The sequence below is a fragment of the Ogataea polymorpha genome (genome assembly GCF_001664045.1).
Source record: "Ogataea polymorpha strain NCYC 495 leu1.1 chromosome Unknown OGAPOscaffold_3, whole genome shotgun sequence".
Classification (NCBI taxonomy): domain Eukaryota; kingdom Fungi; phylum Ascomycota; class Pichiomycetes; order Pichiales; family Pichiaceae; genus Ogataea; species Ogataea polymorpha.
The window spans coordinates 808,731-827,304 of record NW_017264700.1 but is presented as its reverse complement, the minus strand read 5'-3'; the positions used below and the strand labels follow the sequence as shown (position 1 = coordinate 827,304).

At 54.2% G+C, this 18,574-nt stretch overlaps 9 protein-coding genes and 1 non-coding gene across 10 annotated transcripts; 5 read left to right on the top strand and 5 right to left on the bottom strand.

Annotated features, from left to right (window-relative positions):
* Positions 1-45: 45 nt before the first annotated feature.
* OGAPODRAFT_93600 (uncharacterized protein) lies at positions 46-8,029 on the top strand (the record flags this gene model as incomplete). The annotated part of the gene is made up of 1 exon (XM_018357377.1): positions 46-8,029. The coding sequence occupies one exon, from the start codon at positions 46-48 to the stop codon at positions 7,984-7,986; it is 7,941 nt and encodes a 2,646-aa protein (XP_018211541.1). The 3' UTR covers positions 7,987-8,029.
* On the bottom strand, positions 8,021-10,410 carry OGAPODRAFT_16215 (uncharacterized protein). Its single transcript, XM_018354264.1, has one exon. The coding sequence runs from the start codon at positions 10,366-10,368 to the stop codon at positions 8,047-8,049; it is 2,322 nt and encodes a 773-aa protein (XP_018211540.1). The 5' UTR covers positions 10,369-10,410; the 3' UTR covers positions 8,021-8,046.
* An 891-nt stretch (positions 10,411-11,301) lies between these two features.
* On the top strand, positions 11,302-13,322 carry OGAPODRAFT_76136 (uncharacterized protein; the record flags this gene model as incomplete). Its single annotated transcript, XM_018356131.1, has 1 exon — positions 11,302-13,322. The coding sequence occupies one exon, from the start codon at positions 11,302-11,304 to the stop codon at positions 12,178-12,180; it is 879 nt and encodes a 292-aa protein (XP_018211538.1). The 3' UTR covers positions 12,181-13,322.
* OGAPODRAFT_93597 (uncharacterized protein) lies at positions 11,409-13,322 on the bottom strand. Its single transcript, XM_018357376.1, has one exon. The coding sequence runs from the start codon at positions 12,623-12,625 to the stop codon at positions 12,248-12,250; it is 378 nt and encodes a 125-aa protein (XP_018211539.1). The 5' UTR covers positions 12,626-13,322; the 3' UTR covers positions 11,409-12,247.
* OGAPODRAFT_12616 (uncharacterized protein) lies at positions 12,678-13,421 on the bottom strand (the record flags this gene model as incomplete). Its single annotated transcript, XM_018353326.1, has 1 exon — positions 12,678-13,421. One exon carries the CDS (start codon positions 13,419-13,421, stop codon positions 12,678-12,680), a length of 744 nt encoding a protein of 247 aa, XP_018211537.1.
* A 664-nt stretch (positions 13,422-14,085) lies between these two features.
* Positions 14,086-14,838, top strand: OGAPODRAFT_82210 (uncharacterized protein). The gene has a single exon (XM_018356600.1). It carries the CDS (start codon positions 14,233-14,235, stop codon positions 14,788-14,790), a length of 558 nt encoding a protein of 185 aa, XP_018211536.1. The 5' UTR covers positions 14,086-14,232; the 3' UTR covers positions 14,791-14,838.
* Positions 14,831-16,150, top strand: OGAPODRAFT_93594 (uncharacterized protein; the record flags this gene model as incomplete). Its single annotated transcript, XM_018357375.1, has 1 exon — positions 14,831-16,150. The coding sequence occupies one exon, from the start codon at positions 14,831-14,833 to the stop codon at positions 16,148-16,150; it is 1,320 nt and encodes a 439-aa protein (XP_018211535.1).
* A 55-nt stretch (positions 16,151-16,205) lies between these two features.
* OGAPODRAFT_t27 lies at positions 16,206-16,287 on the top strand. Its single transcript has one exon. It is a non-coding gene; the product is annotated as a tRNA-Ser (tRNA).
* A 44-nt stretch (positions 16,288-16,331) lies between these two features.
* Positions 16,332-18,424, bottom strand: OGAPODRAFT_82208 (uncharacterized protein; the record flags this gene model as incomplete). Its single annotated transcript, XM_018356598.1, has 1 exon — positions 16,332-18,424. One exon carries the CDS (start codon positions 18,422-18,424, stop codon positions 17,411-17,413), a length of 1,014 nt encoding a protein of 337 aa, XP_018211533.1. The 3' UTR covers positions 16,332-17,410.
* Positions 16,336-17,244, bottom strand: OGAPODRAFT_7887 (protein required for the transport of amino acid permease Gap1p from the Golgi to the cell surface; the record flags this gene model as incomplete). The annotated part of the gene is made up of 1 exon (XM_018356454.1): positions 16,336-17,244. One exon carries the CDS (start codon positions 17,242-17,244, stop codon positions 16,336-16,338), a length of 909 nt encoding a protein of 302 aa, XP_018211534.1.
* Positions 18,425-18,574: the final 150 nt, after the last annotated feature.

Here is an 18,574-nt window from a genome sequence, read left to right as displayed (position 1 = left end):
AATTAAATTTTTCAAATTTTCACTACAATTTCTAGATCTCCCGACATGCAAGCAGGCGATTTGGATTCCCAGCTGCAGCAGCTGAGATTATCGTCACTGAAATCCCGCCGTGCGGCGGTCAGGCAGATATACGTGGTTCTGGACAACCGTCTAGACGAGGCCCAATTGAGCAGGACGTTTATTTCTTTGCTGAGACTATACAATAACTTTCCCAACGACAAGCTCTTTGCGAAGCAGGTACGGGACGTTTTTGCCAGACTGCTCGAGCAGGATCGGGCGCTGATTTTTGGTCTTTTTGAAAAATTCATAGGACAGTTATCTAGCAAGCCTCTGGCTGTAGCTGACCTGGTGGTATTGCTGGACTGGTGTGTCTTTTTCTCTGCCCAGAAACCAGCCAGCTCTGTTTTAACCGAGTGTCTGCTCCCCCAAGCGATCAAGCTCGTCGACAGCATAGCCACTGCGGAACACCACAAGAAACAGCGGTCTGGCAGGCTTGTTAGGGAAGCACTCAAGGCTCTGGCCGAGATCGTGCGATCTCTAGATCGCTCGCAAGTAACAGACTTTGTTGCCAATATAGGCAAGAAGGGGCTTTCTGCAAACGGCATCCTAGCATTTGTTGGCCAATTGGCAGCCACAGACTCACATCTCGATGATTCCACTAAAAATCAAATCATTATACACTTTTGCAAAGATATCCTTGTCTCCAAGGTTTCGCTTGATGGATACGCTCTAGACACGTTTGGCAGGTTTGTTAGCTTGCTGACGCAGTCTGAGATCGAGGAACACCTGCTTCCTGGCCTGGAAAAGGCTGCTCTGCGGAACTCTGAGCAGACATTTTATATTGTTTGTCCGCGAGTTTTTGGCGCTGCCACCGTCGACTTGGCAGAAAGCGTAGCCAAGAGCAAGTTTCTGACGCAACTGGTGTCTTCGCTCAAGTCTTCTAATGCGCTCGTGAGACAGGGCGGATGCGAGTGTTTCAAGATAATATTTGCAAAAAGCAAGTCGGTAGGGGTGGACCAGTTGCTTGACGAGGTGTGCAAGCTGCTAAAGAGCTTGACCACCAGCGCAGTGGACCAGAAAATGCTGTGTGCTTCTATTTTACGGACGGTTCCGCAAACGGAAAATACCAGTGCCAAAATAGAGGGTGTGCTGCTCCCGTTGATTAAAAAAGAGTCGAATGAACAGGTTCTCAAACTGTTTTTGGACGCACTGTTTGCATGTACCGTCTCGGATAAAGTCCTGGACGCTCTTAAAATGGGACTCGTGGACAAAAAGCAGAGAAAAGCATGGACTGTTGCTCTGGGAAACCAGGTGCAAAAAAACCGGGCCTTGGTGACTGACGCAGTCGTTCCGTCGCTGGAGTCTTTGCTCGAGGAGTGTATTTCTGCGCCATTGCCGAGCATTGCCAACAAACTCATTGACGGCGGCTATGCTGCGGTGGTAGTCCTTCACCATCTAGGAAGATCTGAGTTATTGCCCAGGACGCTCCACGATACCGAAAAACCGGCTATCGTCACCAACTTCAAAGTCTACGGTAAATTGGCGACTGAGGATGAGCAAGAATGGTTTGTGCGAGCTCTGGATGCGCTGGCCGACCAGCTTTCTGGGCCGCGGCTCGAATTTGGTTACACGTGGCTGTACGTTCTGACCTCTACAGTTATAGTTGGCGCTGTCAGACGGCTGGGGCTGGAGCTGCTGTCAAACAGCTGTCGTACCAACCAAGAGTTTGTTGCCGGCTCTGTCATTGCGGCGATCTGCGACCTGCTTTCCAAAGACCGGTCTGGCCTGGCTGACCAAAACCTCGATCTTCGAAAATTATCTCCAGTCATCATGAAAATCACCAGCGGGGGCAACAGAAAAATCCTGGAAACGCACCTATTAGCGCTGCTGCCCGTGATGTACCACAGCGAGCTGGCAAACGTGAGATTGGGCTGGCCGGGAGTGTGTTTGCGTGCAAAAATCGACCCTGCTACCTTAATATCTCAAAGCATTGGCATTGTGAGCACGCTAATGGAGCAACTTGACAACGCCTCTCCCGAAATCCGTGCTAGCGGCATGTACGACGCGATAGTGCATGCCCTTGCTGCCATCGCGTTCGTCGATAGCAGCAGCGTGGTGCCGCAGCTGGACCGGCTGCTGGAAGCCGACTTGGACGTTTCGCGAGTTCCTGAGGTTGACGACACGAAGCTGGCCATCTGGCACGGCGAAGATGGCGTGCCCGTGGTGGACGTGTTGGAAAAGGGCCAGAAAAAGCCCCAGGTGAGCAAGAACTCTAAGGAGTACGAGACGCTACAATGGGAGGCGTCTGTGCGGCAGCAGGTGGCGGCCAAGAAGAGCAGTGCTGCCAGAAAACTCACCAAAGACGAGCAGGCGGCAGTCAACGCGCAGATAGAACGCGAAAGAGAGATCAGAGCAGCAATCGGCACGCCGTACCGCCGGCTGTGTCGCGCGCTGAATATCGTGACTGTGCTCGCTGCAGAGGCTGCCACCGTCGACAACGGCCGCGATGTGTGGTTCCCAACAGCCGTCCGGGGCGTCGTTAGCGTGCTGCACTCGTCGGACGCCATGCGGCTCGTCGAGGAGCTGGCGGTCACGTGCTTCCTCAGCCTGCCGGCTGCGCTGCCGTCTGGCGGACTGACTGGCTCCTCGACGTTCGTGTGGATCGGCGCAAGCACGCTGAGGCTGATGAACATTGCCGTGCCGCCATGCTACACCTCGCTGCCGCTCACAGAGCTAATTTCGTCGCAGCTGTTCAGTCTCAAAATGGCGGCAGATAAGACGCCGTTCGACGCTCTGGCTCTCATGTATGTCCTGCCACTGCTGTCCAAAATCATCGACAACGGGAAAAAGCACGTTTTGAAAAACAAACGCAGCAAAATCATCGTCAACAGCGAGTTCCAGGACGAGGACCCGGAGGAAGAGCAGCTGGCACTGGCACTGGAGCTGGTGTCGTGCCATTCGGAAGTGTTCCAGAACCCGGAGATACCGCGCACGGCGATCCTTGGCGACTTATTCTCGCTCATGACCGTGCCGTCGAAATCGAAAATGGCCAAGGACTGCTTCAACGCGCTCGCGCAGAACGTGGCCGTCAACATCGCCGAGGACGACCTGCGCCTGATCGTTGGTCACGTGATCTCGCCGGTGGTGTTTGTGCGGACGTGTGTGCTGGAGGCGTTGGACGAGGAGTTTGACCTGACTGGGTTCGGGTTTATTCCAGAGCTGTGGATTGCTGTTTTTGACAACGAGACGGTCAATAGCACGATTGCCAGGACCATCTGGGAGGAGAGCGGATTCAGGGTAGAAAGACAGTCTGCTGCGCAGCTGGTGCCGTTTTTGGGCAATCCCGACGCGGGCATTCGGCTCAGTGTGGCCAGGGCATTGGCGCAGGCCGTTGCCGACGCTGTTGTAGAGGACGGCGACGATTTATTCTCCGAGACCCTTTCTACTCTGCTGGACCTATACCGTGCCAAAGAGAAGCCGCCTGCGCCGCAGCTGGACGAGTTTGGGCTGCCAATAAAGTCGTCTTCGGAGACCAAGGACTCGTGGGAGGAGCGCAGCGGTGTGGCTCTGGCGCTGAAGTACCTGGCGCCGCAATTCACCGACACGCGCAAAGTGGAGCAGGTGTTCCGTTTTCTTATAGACGAGCGTGCTCTGGGCGACAAGAACGCTGTTGTGCGGCAGGAGATGCAGGACGCCGGGATGCGCATCATTGACGCGCACGGCGCTGCGCTGCTGGAGCCGCTGATCCCGATTTTCGAGGCCGGGCTCGCGGCGAAAGACGAAGGCACAGCCACACAGGACCGTATCAAGGAAAGCATCATTATTTTGTACGGCCACCTGGCGCAGCACTTGGACCCCAAGGACCCGCGGGTGATTGACATCGTGTCGCGGCTGCTGCGCGCGCTGGACACGCCGTCGGAGGACGTGCAGTTTGCCGTGGCCGAGTGCATTGCGCCGCTGGTTTCTGCCACGCGAGCCAAGCTGTCTGGCTATTTTGACGAGCTGTTTGGCAAGCTGTTTGATGGAACATCGCTGGCACAGCGCCGTGGCGCCGCATACGGCATTGCCGGGCTGGTAAAGGGTGCCGGACTGAAGTCCCTGGCGGAAAACGATGTCATCAGAAACTTGGTCGATGCTGCAGATGACAAGAAAAATCCGCAGAAGCGCGAGGGCGTGTCGTTTGCGTTCGAGACTCTATCGCAGTCGCTGGGCGCATTATTCGAGCCGTACGTGATCGAGATCCTGCCGATTGTGCTGCGCAGCCTGGGCGACCCGTCCCCAGAAGTTCGCGAGGCGACCGACTACGCCGCACGGATGATCATGAAAAATACCACGAGCTACGGCATCAAGAAACTGATTCCGCTCGTCACAGGCAACCTGGATGACCACGCGTGGCGCACGAAGAAAGGCTCTGTGGAGCTGCTGGGTTCGATGGCGTATTTGGACCCGACGCAGCTGGCGGCCAATCTGCCGACGATCGTCCCGCAAATCGTCGGTGTTCTGAACGACACTCACAAGGAGGTGCGCAAGGCGGCGGACCAGGCGCTCAAGCGGTTCGGCGAGGTGATCCGCAACCCAGAAATCCAGGAACTCGTGCCGGTGCTGCTCAAGGCGATCGGCGACCCGACACAGCACACCACAGAGGCGCTCGACGCGCTGATCAGGACGCAGTTTGTGCATTACATCGACGGTCCGTCGCTTGCGCTGATCATCCACGTGATCCATCGCGGGATGCGCGACCGCTCGGCCACCACGAAACGCAAGGCGTGCCAGATCGTGGGCAACATGGCGATCCTGGTCGACTCGAAGGACCTGGTGCCGTATCTTGCCGAACTTGTTGCCGAGCTCGAGGACGCAATGGTCGACCCGGTGCCGCAGACACGTGCCGTAGCCGCGCGCGCGCTGGGCTCGCTCGTCGAAAAGCTCGGCGAGGAGCGGTTCCCGGACCTGATTCCGCGGCTGCTGGCGACGCTGCGCGACGAGAGCCGGGCCGGCGACAAGATGGGCTCCGCGCAGGCCTTGGCCGAGGTCACGTGCGGCATCGGTCTGGGCAAGCTCGACGAGCTGCTGCCGACGATTCTGGCCGGCTGCACGTCGGCGAAACAGCACGTGCGTGCCGGCTTCATGCCGCTGCTGTTATTCCTGCCCGTTTGTTTTGGCGCCCAGTTTGCGCCGTACCTGTCGCGCACCATTGCTCCCATTTTGGCCGGTCTGGCTGACAACGACGAAAGCATTCGGGACACTGCCCTGCGCGCTGGACGTCTGATAGTCAATAACTACGCCAACAAGGCCGTCGACCTGCTGCTGCCGGAGTTGGAACGCGGTCTTTCGGACGCAAACCCTCGCATCCGGCTCTCGAGCGTCGAACTCACGGGAGACCTGCTATTCAAGATCAGCGGCATCAGTGGCAAGCAGGAGCTGTCGGAAGACCTTACTGTGCTGTCTGTGAACGTGAACCGGGCGTTCAACGAAGTTCTGGGTGCCGAGAGACGCGACCGTGTGCTGGCTGCGCTGTTTATGTGCCGTTCCGACAACTCGGGGCCTGTGCGGATCGCTGCGGTCAATATCTGGAAAGCACTCGTGGCAAACACGCCACGCACGGTCAAGGAGATTCTGCCAACGCTCACACAAACTATTGTCCGTCGGCTCGCCTCGGCAGACGAGAACCAGCGCAACATCGCCGCCACCACGCTCGGCGACATGGTCAAGCGTGTGGGTGGGAATGCGCTCGCGCAGCTGTTGCCGACGCTCGACGCGTCGCTGGTTGCGTCCGACGCCGACGCGAAACAGGGCATCTGCATTGCTGTGCGCGAGCTGATCCAGTCCTCGGCGCCGGCGACCGTCCTGGAGTACAAGACGCCTCTGTTCAAGATCGTGCGCCAGACGCTTGTCGACGCGGACCCCGGAGTGCGCGAAGCTGCAGCACAGGCGTTCGACGTGCTCCAGGAAGCCGTCGGCAGCGTTGCCGTCGACGAAATCATTCCGCAACTGCTGGAGCTGCTGGACACAGAGGCCTCGGAAAATGCGCTTGCGGCACTGCAAGAGATCATGGTTACGAAGGCCGACGTGCTGTTCCCGATCCTGATTCCGTCGCTGCTGACACCGCCGGTCAAGGCGCGCGCAATTGGCGCACTGGCGCAGGTGGCCGGTCCGGCGCTGCACAGGAAGCTGTCGACGGTGGTGGCGGCGCTCGTCGACGCAGTGATTGCCGGCACAGGCAACACAGACGAGCTGCTTGGAGCGCTGCTGAAGACGCTGCTGTCTGTGACGACCGACGACGGATGCCACCCGCTATTCCAGCAGGTGCTTGCTCTCATGCGCCACGAGGACCAGCGCAAGACTCACGTGATCTACCGCGTGCTGCCGCAGTTCTTCGACAGCGTCGCCGTCGACTACTCCGTGTATGTCGACGACCTGGTGACGCAGCTGATCCTGGCGCTCGACGACGCGGACCGCGACGTGGCCACGCACAGTCTGGAGGCGTTGACGGCGCTGGTGAAACGGCAGCCGCGCGAGACGCTCGAGCGGCTTGTGGCCACCGCTCACCGCACGCTCTCGCTGTTGCCCGAGCACGAATTGTACGTTTTCGGGCTGCCAAAAGGCCCCAACTGTGTGCTGCCGATCTTTTTGAACGGCCTCATGTACGGCAACGCGCAGCAGCGCGAGCTGGCTGCCGAAGGCATTGCCGGCGTTGTGGACCGCACGCCGGCCGACTCGCTGCGGCCGTTTGTCACGATGATTGTGGGCCCGCTGATCAGAGTGATTGGCGAACGGTTCGCCGGCGAGGTGAAGAGCGCAATTTTGCTGGCGCTCACCAAGCTGTTTGCCAAGATCCCGCAGTTCCTGAGACCGTTCATCCCGCAGCTGCAGCGCACGTTTGTCAAGTCGCTGAGCGACACGTCGAACGAGCTGTTGCGGGCTCGGGCAGCGCGGGCCCTGGGCACTCTGATCGAGTACCAGCCACGTGTGGACCCGCTGGTGGCAGAGCTGGTGGCGGGCGCGAAAAACGCCGTTGGTGCGGAAAATCGCGGCGTGAAGACGGCGATGCTGCGTGCTCTACTGGAGGTGGTGCTGCGCGCGGGCAGCAAGATGAGCGACGCGTCGAAATCGAGCGTACTGGCGCTCGTGGAAAACGAGATGGTGGGCGAGCACGCTGGCGGCGACACCGCTGTGGCGTATGCGAAGCTGATCGGTGCCCTGTCGTCGACGATGTTGCCCGACGAGGCAGTGAGGATGCTGCGTGCGAAAGTACTGGATATCGACTTGCGCGACGAGGAGGCCGCGCGGTTCGCCGTGCTCACGGTCAACGCGTTCCTCAAAGACGCTCCAGCCCAGATATTTGCCACGGGGCTGTTTGCCGACGTGTGTGGTTTTGTCGCCGATGCGTGCGCGTCGCCGCTCGCACAGGTGTCGGACAACGCTGTGCTGGCGTGCGGCAAGCTGATGCTGCAATTACCCGACGAGTACGAACTCGCAGACGAGGACGAGACGGCATTCGGTGCCCTCATTCGCCAGCTCTGCGTCAGCATGAACTCGCCGCCGTCGACTTCGAGAGACACCAGACGGCTCGCGCTTGTGGTGGTGCGTACGGTGTGCCGGTTCAAGTACGATCGGTGTATACGGCCATTTGTGGACGTTATTGCGCCGTCCGTGTTTCTTTGTGTGCGGGACCCGCTGATCCCGATCAAGCTGGCGGCGGAAAAGGCCTTTTTGGCGGTGTTCCAGCTCGTGGAGGACGAGAATATGGAGCTTTTCAACGAATGGGCGCATGCCAAGAATGCCACACCGACGCTGCAGACGGCAAGCGGACAGACGCTGCAGCTGCGGTCAATTACAGAGTACACAAAGCGAGTCGGGTTCCGACTCGCGAGCGTCGAGAGAGAACGTCTGGCGGCCGGCGGCGACAAAGAGGCCATGTTCTCAGACCAGTTCGAGGACGAGCGCGAAATCTGGGCCGTTGGGGGTGTGGAGTTGCAGAAAGAGTAGCTGATGGATTATCTACAGATATAGTTACAACGTCCTGTTTATTATGCCTAATGTTCGTAGTTATGTCTTTGCCTCCAATAGCCGTGTCTCAATACCCGTCAGCAGGTCCTGGTCGATCTCCTCGAACGGCAGGTTGCAGATGCTAGCAATCAGCTTGCGGTACAGGTACAGCTTGGCTTGCAAGCGGCGCTCTTCGAGCGCGGCCGCGTTACCGTCGTCCGAGTCAGATACGCCGCTGAGCGACGCCGTGATCGACCCGATCAGACTGCGCCGCTCGATCTGCAGCGAGGTCAGTTGCACGGCCAGCTCGACGCGTTTCTCCGCCGTGCCCTGCTCGGCAGCGCCGCTAATCTGCGTCTCTTCCTGGTGCACCAGCTTCGCCAGCTCCAAAGCCTGCGACCGCTCGTACATGTTGACCAGCTGGTCGTGTTTCTCGTGCAGTTGTTGCTCGTACTTGTCCAGGAGACTGTGCACGGCATCCGGCTCGAACGCCGCATTTTCCAGCACACGGCGGTCGTCTTCGTCCGCGTCCCGCAGCAGCTGCTCCATCAGTTTGTCCGTCTTGGCGCCCAGCTGCTGCACCTCGCTCTCCATCTGCCGGATCGTCTCGAGATTGTGGGCCAGCTCTTCCTCCTTGGTGCCCAGCTCGTCCCTAACGCTGTCGTTCAGGCTCTGCATCAGCGACGCAAGCCTGCTCTCAAACAGCCGCAGGCTGTCGAAAAACGAGCCGGGCGACCGCGGCGTCCCGAGCTTGAGCAGCTGCGCGGCGTCGTCTTTGCCCGCAACGCTGCTGTTCGTAATTGTGCTGTTGTCCTCGAAAACGTTCTCCTTGTTGTCGTCCTCGGCAGCAAATTGCATTGGCGTGCGGATCTTGACCGGCTCCGCGCTCTCGGAGCGATCCAGCCGCAGCTCCTGCACAACCGCGGGCGGGATGTTGTGCAGCCCGACCTCGTCCACGTCGGCGCCCAGCTTGATCAGCTTGGCAATGAAGTGGGGCTCGCCGGCCTTGACGGCCAGCCGCAAAGCTGCGTCGCCATTCTTGTCGCGGTGGTTTATCAGGATTTTCAGCAGGTCTCTGTCGGCCTTATTGCCCGCAGACAGCCGCTCGGCCTCGCTCTGTTGGAACTCGATGAACCGCACAATCTCGTCGAAATAGTAGCTCAGACAGTTGACTTTGTTGGGGTTGGCCGTCAGCTCCATGATGTAGTGCAGCGGCGTGCGGCCCTGCGCGTCGGGCACAATCAGACACTGTCGCAGCAGTTGCAATATGATTCCAAAGTTCTTCAAATCGTACGAGTTGGTGAAGTGGATCAGCTTCGAGAGACTGTTCATTCCGGAGCCATTGAGAATGAGCGGGTTCGCGTTCTTCTCGATCAGCACCTGGATCACCGGGTGCGACGCCAGCGCGGATGCCCAGTGCAGAGGCGTGTGTCCCTCGTCGTCGATGGCCTTGTTGATGTCGAAGTCGCGCGGCGGGTTGAGGATAAAGTCCGGGATCGGCTCGTCGTCGTTGCCAAAGAAACTCAGCAGCTTCTCCGTGTAGTAGTCGAACTCCTCGTTTTCGAGTTCGTGGTGCTCCGACAGAATGTGGGACGCCGGCGGCGTGCCCAAGTTGTACTGGTGGTGCGCAAACGAGTCCATGGCAAGCTCGCCCGGGTGTTTCAGCCCGGACTCGAACCCGCTCGACGTGGACGTGTCGGAACTTGTCCTGTTCAGCCGCAGCTCGTCCTGCGATCCATCTGTCGTCGACAGCGACCCGAAATTGTTGTAGTTATGGGAGAACCGGTGCATCTGCGGCTGCTGCATCACCACCTGCTGCTGTGGCAGCTGCGACATGCCGGCGTACGCCGGCGCGGCGTAATAAGCGGGCAATTTCATCGAATACTGGTGCTGCGCCGCAGAAAAGGCGTACTGCGAAGTGTTCATCGGCACCATCGGTGGCACAGCCTGGGATTGCGCGTGGTACGCGTGCACGCTACCAAACGTCGGCGGCGCCTGTGTCTGCGAGAACCCAGACACCTTCTTGCTGGACTTGTGCCCGGCATCGCCGTCGACCTTGCTCTTGCGCTTTCTTGCCTCTGTACCCGCCCCCTGCACGGCCGACGGCTTTGTCTTGGTGCGCTTTTCCAGAGGCGCATCCTTCTCCCGGTCATAATACAACACTTTGGAGTTTTCGGTAGGAATCTTGTGTGTTTGGGCCAATTCTCTCGCAAAGTCCAAAGGCACCCAGGTGCCCTGGAATCGGCCATATCCGCCCTGGATCTTCTGGTGCTTAAACTGGTGCACCTCTTTCTCCAGCAGCCTTGTTCTCTGCGCCTTGCCAAACCCCGCAATCTTGAGGATCTGGGTAGCGTTCACCCAGTCGTCCTCGCACCGGCGCATCAGCGGAATGCCATTCACCGTGCTCTCAATAACATCAACCTGACGAGATTAGTAGATGCCAATGGCCGCCTCAGTTTACTTACCTGTGAATACGTCGCAATGTACAAATCTGCCATTGCGGTATGCAGACAATTATCTATCCCCTGTAGCGATGTATTCAGCTAGCGATCTGGAAAAAGAACAAATAAAACTGGTTTTTGTGGGGTCTATGTGATGTGCAATTCAGAAGGCGGTAAGGTACCCTCAGCTTGTGTCAAGTTCAGTGCTAGGAGAAGAGCTTGTCCACCTAAAAAACACTTTTCAGTCTGATCCAATTTGGCTACTTTTTTTTTGCAAGGCCCGCACGACGCCTGCCGCATTGGGAAAATTAGTTGCACGTTTGGCGACTTCGCGTGGTATCAAGTGATCTCTATCACGTGCAGGCTTTCGCAGAAGTGGGCCATCCTCATGCCAACATGTACGCCGAACGGCGCTGGCTCTTGTCATGCCTGCAAATCTCTTCGTCTCCTCCCCCCAACACAAGGGAGCGCCCCACGGCCTTACGCGTACCCTATAATCCAGATATTTCGGGCCCGGTGCACGGATGTCCCACGGCCAGACTGGGGTCATGTAGCGGGGTCGCTTTGGCCAGGTTGTTGGCGGAACGAGACCCATGTGATATTCAAACGGAGCTGAAGTGGGTCTGGAAGCGGGGCAGAATGTGGACGCCGGTCAGCAATTGGGCTGGATCTGCGCCAGTTCCCCCCTCGTTTCCATGCAAGCCCATCGTGAGCAGATATTACCTCAGCGATTATCACATCAGCCAGAACAGAAATAAATACTGGAGGACAAATTCATGATTTGATCGATTTTCTTGACAAGCCGCATATCCGAACTCTCCATCTTGAGTTTCAGAATCCCTTTTGTTCGATCCTTGTGCCAGCAGTTTGCGTAATGACCCAAACCTTAGGGAACGACGAGCCAGATAGTAAGACAGGGCCGCTAAACTCGGGCTCCCTCATGTCTAGAAACTCCTCCGTCCTCACACTGACCACTCCCCAGCTGTACTCGATTTACGGCGGCCGCGAAAACCTGATAGATGCCCAAGATGCAGAAAATGCAAGCGATATTTACGAGAATTTAAAAGAGAACATCAACAAGAGAAGCCCAGACGACGCTTCTCATGCGCCACCTCGTTCAGGCCAGCGAAAGTCGGCGGTCGGGGTGTTCACCAGGGTCGTTGGCAAGAGTCTGGTTTTGTGCGTGCTCGGCAACCTCTTCATCAAGCTGATCGAACAGCTTTACAAACTAAATCCGGCCCTCCCCAATCTTGCCGATTTTCACTTAATTTACCTCGTCAGAGACAACGCCAACCTGCCTTTAAGCCCTGTCCAAATGGAAATACTCAACAATTCCCTAATGGGCCTGCTGTTTGGCTCCATCAGACCGCTTTCTGAACTCGTCTTCACTTGGAACGGCAAGAAACGGTCGTTCCCAGAAACAGCTGCGCTTGTCAGGTTCACTGTCGCACTCATAGGGTTCTCGTACGGATTGAGAAAGGTGGAATGGGAGTCGAAGCTGGAGGCGTCGCTTGTCTTCCTGGGCATATGCGCACTGCTGTGGATCGTGATGGACTCCTCTATCGGCGGCCTGTTGTCCTCATTTATCGTCTCTTTGGGAACTATCGCCGTCTACACCTACTTCACGTTCCAGCAAAACCTGCTGAGCGTGTTTAGCGACCCAGATATCCTGGCCGACCTCCTGTGGAACGGGTCTTTCCTGTTCATCTCGTTAGTTATATTTGGCCGGATCAGCAAGAGACTTATTGGCTAGGCAATTATATGTTTACAGTTAAATAGCATAAACTCATGATTATGTCACCGAAGAACCTCTTCTTCAGCTAATCATCCTCCACCGCCTCCTCAGACACGTCTTTCCGCTCATTCTCCAGATTGGACTTGTGCTGGTTGGCGCTCAGAAGCCCTGTCGCACTCACCCCGGAAATTGAGTTCCTATTGATTCTCGCGACATTCTCAATATTTGGCAATTTTAGCGGGTTTATTGACCCAACCTGCTCTTTGTGTCCCGTAGCTTTCGACATGGCATAGTCTCCGCTGTCGAAAAATTTCCTGTCCTTTATCTTACTTTGCAGCACCTCCGACTTCTTGGGCAAACGGCCGTACAATTTGTACAATTTCTGCTCCTGCGGCGTCAGTTTCGCCGTCTCCTCCGTCTGTGGCGGTTCGTACAGCGGGTCGTTTGGAGATAGGTTCGACATTGGGGCTCACAAACTCTTTGCCTCCGGCGTTTCGATAAGCAATTGCGAAAAATTATGTGGCTTGTTGCGTTGGTTTTTTCTCGCCCCGTGCTCCCTTCTGGTGCAAGGGTGTTTTCCGCCTTCCCTGCGAGGCCATTACGCTGGCAGCAGCGAGCCTGACTGGCTGTAGATGGGCGCTGAACTGCAGGTCTTTCTGAGGTATCTCACCGATAGTACAGTGGAGAAGGTCTGGGTCGTATCGGATGTTGTTGTCGCCGTCTCTGTTGCCCGGAACGTGGTGATTTATCAGTTCCACCGTGCTCCTGAGCTTATTGCGTGTATCCTGATCCACAATCAGGGCAACAAACTGCTTGGATTTGTCTAAACTAGGAAGCAGTCTAACTTCACCGGAGAATCCAACCATCAAAGGAGTCCTCAAGGGCAGGTTTTCCTCCACCAGGGCAATAAACTCTCTCAGTTTTTGATCGTCTTCGAAAGTCAGGTTGTATGACAGAGAAATGTGGAGACTTTTGGGGGTGTTTGTGAGCTCGTCAAACAGGGTTTCCTGTAAAGTGGCCGATTCGTGGAGCACACACCGTTGGCTCAGCTCGTTCCAGAACTTTTGAGCCAGCGAATGCAGAAGCGCGTACTGTTCATCCGACAAGGGTATGTGCAGATATAGGTGCGACGTCCTCTTAGTGGACGTCTCCTTGCGTCTAAAAACAGGAGTTTCCGAGTACTTGAAGAGAAGACGCTCTGGTGGTTTTAGGGCTTCCTGAGTATCGCTCTCCGAGTCCGATGAGTACTGCAGGTCCATAAAAAAGGCAATTTTAATATTTTGCATATTTTGCATCAATAATTCAGCACATCTTTTTGAACGTCAAGAGGGGCACGCCACCAAACAGCCCTGTGTCTTGAGAAAACCATTATTCAAGCTGTGGCAGACACAGTTGAGCTCTCCTTCCAGCACCACACGGATCCGCCGCTCCTGGCTCCCATTGTATTACGTAATCGTACTTGTTGTGAGTTTGCCAAATGGAGCATGTTGTAAATAAATTGAAAATTCCACCAGCACTTGCACCATGGAGTCTGCCGCCTACGAAACGCCCCTCCGCAGGACTGGGCCTGTATCACCAGCAACTTCTGGGTCTCGGCTCCGAAACCTTTTCCATGTCAATCAGCTGAACTCAGAAACGCCAATTAAGCGGAACCTACTTTTAAATCTGAGCCCTATTAAGAAGCGAGATCGCGGTTTGTTCAAAGTTCTGAGTCCTACAAAAGCAAACTCAGAGCAGCAGGAAAATTACAACCCTCTGCAGAACGATGAGTTTGAAAGTACAATCGACTGCACAGGGGAGATCTCCAGTTTGTTGACGAGCGACGACTCGCAAAATCTCACCAGAAACAGCACAACGATCGCACGCCGCGAAGAAGAAGACCGTATACGCGCGTCCCAGCGAGAGCACGGGTACTTTACGGAGGAAATACCCAGTTTGTCGCACAGCAGTAGTTTCCGCACTCAGAGTTCGGTTATTGAGCTGGTCGGTTCGTCGCAGGACAATTTCACGATATACACAGACGACTATCCAAGCAACGAGGACAGCGACGCGGGGGATGAGGCCAGCGGCATGGCCGAAAAGCACCCGACAGAAAACCAGCAGCCGTCCCAGGCTGTTGACCTTCCTTATCTGAAAGACTCCTTGTACCAGTTCAGAAAATTCGCTCCTGGCACCCAGCACTATTTGCTGACCAAGGAGGAATCGGTGCTGTACAACGCCAGAAAATACGGCCCCATTACGCCGAAAAAGGTGTATCTGAAAGATCACGAGGCAAAGAGAAATTTTAGCTCTGGGGAGTCGCAGAAGAATCTTCTTAAATCAGAGTCCTTCTCGTCCGACTCAAGCACGTTCCAACTCGAGGAATGGCACGAGCTGGGAGACCTTGAGAAATTTTACTACCATAGGGCCCGAATCGGCCATAACTGCCCAAGCAATACGGCCTTATTTTTCGTTCTCGCTTCGTTTTTCGTGCCACCATTCTGGCTGCTCATCTGCGTCGGCTATTTGGACAAAACTTTCGGCCGAGTGCCGCTGGAGTATAAGATAGCCAGTGGGATGTTGGCGCTGTTGGCGTTGGCCGGTTGCGCGATTGGGATTGGCCTGGGGTTCTACTACAGCGTGAGCTGACCACTTTAATAAAAACTTTGGCTGTGCATATATTTTCATAATGTTAAAACTCACCTCCACCGGACGAGTAACCAATCTAAACGGCACCCTGCGGGGCCACAAGGACGCAATTTCCGCACTGCAGGTATTTTACGTGCCCTCCTCTTTGGCAGTACTCTCGGGAGACCGCGAAATACAGCTCATGACTCCTACGCTCATGAGCAGCGACGAGTCAGGCTGGATATACTGGTGGGACCTGACGTCACGAAGACCGCTTGGCGTTTGGAAAGCCCACAATGGTAACGTTCTCACTATCAAGCAACTGGGGCTTTCTTGGGATCAAGGCTCACACGTGTTAGATTACAGCTGGTTTGGAAAACTACTTTCACATGGCAAGGACGGAGAGCTGAAAGTATGGGATATTTTTGATTTTTCCAAAGATGCGCCCCATGTATTCAAACCGTCGAGTGTATTGAGCCGGAGAATACACACAGAAGGTGAAAGCGCTGCTCATTGGCCCTCTCCTCCGGTGGCATTTCAGATGCCTATAAATGTGATGAATTTTTCAAATGTGGATATCCGGAACGGCATTCTACTTTCCCCGGCGACTCAGGACTCTGCTAAATTGGACATTTATCGCATAGATGTTGAGAAGAACGATCTGAAAAGACTCTTCAGGGCCATAGATCCGCTGGAACTAGCCGAGAATAACCTTATAGACCTCAATCTTCACGGTTCTCCTGAGAATGCAAGCAGGGGGTTGGGCATTGTCATGAAACTGGTCTGGCTGGACAATGAAACCTTTGCAGTCGGTTTTGAGAGCGGCCATGTGATCACTTTTGCACTGAAGGACGATAAAGTCGGCATCCTCGACTGCGACTCTCAACACTATCCGAACCCGATACTGGCTCTTTATTATGACCACAACAACCACAGACTCATAAGCACATCATCAGCCGACAAAGTTGTGATTCAATATCAAGACCAACACACGGTCTTTAAACTCAAGCACAAGGGTGTTGCGGACGTAAAGACAATGGGAAATCTAGTCGGAATGGTGACATGGGATGGCTATTCGAGATTTTACACTTATGACGATGAAGCTGTTCTGAAATTCCAGTTCAAGCTCCATAAAACGGTACCGTCGATAGCCGCCACAAACAGTACGGTCGATATTGCCGAGAATGTGGGGCATTTGCAGCAACGAGTCTCTGTTCTTGCTTTTAGTCATAGTCAAGCGTTCTCCCGCTCAGCTTTGATTCATACGAACGGAATGGGAAAGAATATTGTTCGCAGGAGGGATGAGATGAACCTGATGAACAGTTACCTGTTCATTGGCTTCAAGGATGGGAGAATAGCTATATACACCGTTAATGAATAGTATTTGTTCCTATCTGCTCGATATATCATTCTACAAGACTAAAAACCTCGAATCAGGCAACATGTCCGAGCGGTTAAGGAGAAAGATTAGAAATCTTTTGCGATTTTCGCGCGCAGGTTCGAGTCCTGCTGTTGTCGATTTTTTTACGCAATTAATTTAATATTGCATCCTTTTTTTTTTTAACATTACACATCGTTCAGTGCCACACATATCACACCCTTGTTGTGACCATTGTACTGTCTGACAGTCTCACTGGTGCTCAGATCCCATAGTCTCACGTAGTGGTCTGAACATGCAGTCACCAAATATGCACTGTCGGCACTGAACGCACAGTCCCAGACCCATCTCTGATGGCCTCTGAGCGTCGTTTCGAGCGAGAAATTCTCTGTAGACCATATGCGAGTAGTGTGGTCCGCTGAACACGTTGCTAGATGCTTGCAGTCGGACGATATTAAAACTCTAGTGATATATTTTGAATGCGACTTGAACTTGTTGACTGGTCTAAGCAGTGTTTGATCTTCGTTACTTTTCATCTCCCACACATAGCAATTTCCCTTGTTATTACCTGCCACCAGCATTGACCCATCTGATGCACAGCTGATGGACTGAATCGACACGTCGTCCTCCGGAATAAGCTGGTGAGTGCATTTGTTCTCGCCCAGGTCCCAGACCCGCACATTTCCATTCTGGTCACAGCTGATGAGTTCTCCCTGGTTTGGGTGTATCACAACCTCATTAACGGGACAGTTATGTTTGTAATTTCGTTGGACGCTGGGAGACCGTACATCCCAGACCTTGACAGTCCCGTCTTCGCTGGATGAGCACATCCATTTGTTTTCGATTTGAAACGCAATGGACGTCACGTTGTTTGTGTGGCCATCAAAAGAGGTAACTGGGTTTGGGTTGGAGGAACGGATATCGTACAAACGGACTTTGGACTTGCCAGCAGCAGCGAGGAATTTTTTGTCAGACGTGATTTCCAGCCTGTTGACCTGGGAATCGCCATGCTGTATAGTTCTGGAACAGACTCCAGTAAGTGCTTCCCAAAATCTGATGGTGTGGTCGTAGCCCGCCGAAGCAAGGATGACGGACATTTAAGGTAAAGATTGCGATCGAATTACGAGACGAAATAAATTAAATGCCAAAAAGGACGATCGACGCGCGGCGCTTCCCAAGAACATTAGTATCATTAATGCCAATCTATAATACATTACTGAGCAATCGTATCGGACCTACTATGCCTCGAGTCCATAATCAAAGTTAGAAGTTTGCACTTATTGCCTGTTTCTGTTGTTGTGTGAGGAAGACTGGGTAGTCCACCTTAAATTCTATGATCAAATCTCCTCTAGAGCCTGGAGACTTGGAAATTGGCATTCCCAGTCCTGGATAGGTGCTGACGGATCCAGGTTGCGTTGGTGATGACTTGGTGAGTGGAATTCTTCTGCCATCCAATGTAGTGACCTCTTTGTCGAATCCTAACAATGACTCTTTGAATGAAAGTTTAACTGTGGTCTTGAGATTATTGTCTTCTCTGGTGAAAGTATCGTGTGGTTTTTGGACAATAGTGAATCTTATTGTTTGTCTCATTCCGTCTTGGTAATCTCCCTCGTTCGGGTATGTGATCTTCGTGCCAGCCTTCCAGCCAGGCTTGATGTTGATATCTATTATCTTCTCCTCTAGTTGACCAGAAGGGCCCTTGCGTCTGATTTTCATTTTCTTGGATCCACCTGTGTACAATAACTCCAATGGAACAGGAACGTTCAGATCGACAATGGTAGGCTCTTTAGGCTGGGCACTTGTAAATCCTCCTGGCATGCCACCTCCCATGCCTCCAAATCCTCCAGGCATTCCTCCACCCATGGAGGTGAAGCCAAATGGCGAGCTTCCTCTAGAAGTTCTAAAGCCACCTGAATCTCCAAACATCTCTTCAAAGCCACCGAATTGGTTGAATAAGTTGAATGCGTCAGCTTGAGAGAACGTACGGCCTCCACCGCCGCTGCTGCTAAAGCCTGATGCCCCGCCGCCAAATGGATTGCCTCCTGCAGGGGCATTTCCACGGGCAGCTTCCAATCCGTACTGATCGTAAACTTCTCTCTTGTCTGCGTCTGACAGAATTTCGTACGCCTCTGAGATCTCTTTGAACTTCTCTGCATTTCCACCAGGCTTGTCCGGGTGGTATTTCAGTGCCATCTTCCTATAAGCCTTTTTAAGTTCAGCATCGCTGGCATTAGGGGACACCCCTAGCAAATCGTAGAGCTTTGTTTCTTTAACCATCTTGTCTAATTCTAATCAACTGACGTGAAAAGCAAGATTGGATATATACGGGAAATTTTTCTGGATAGGAACCTGATTTATATCAGCAATTAATCACTTTGACGGAGTCTTAATACTTCCATATAGCTGATCTCCAAAAATGGAAAATTC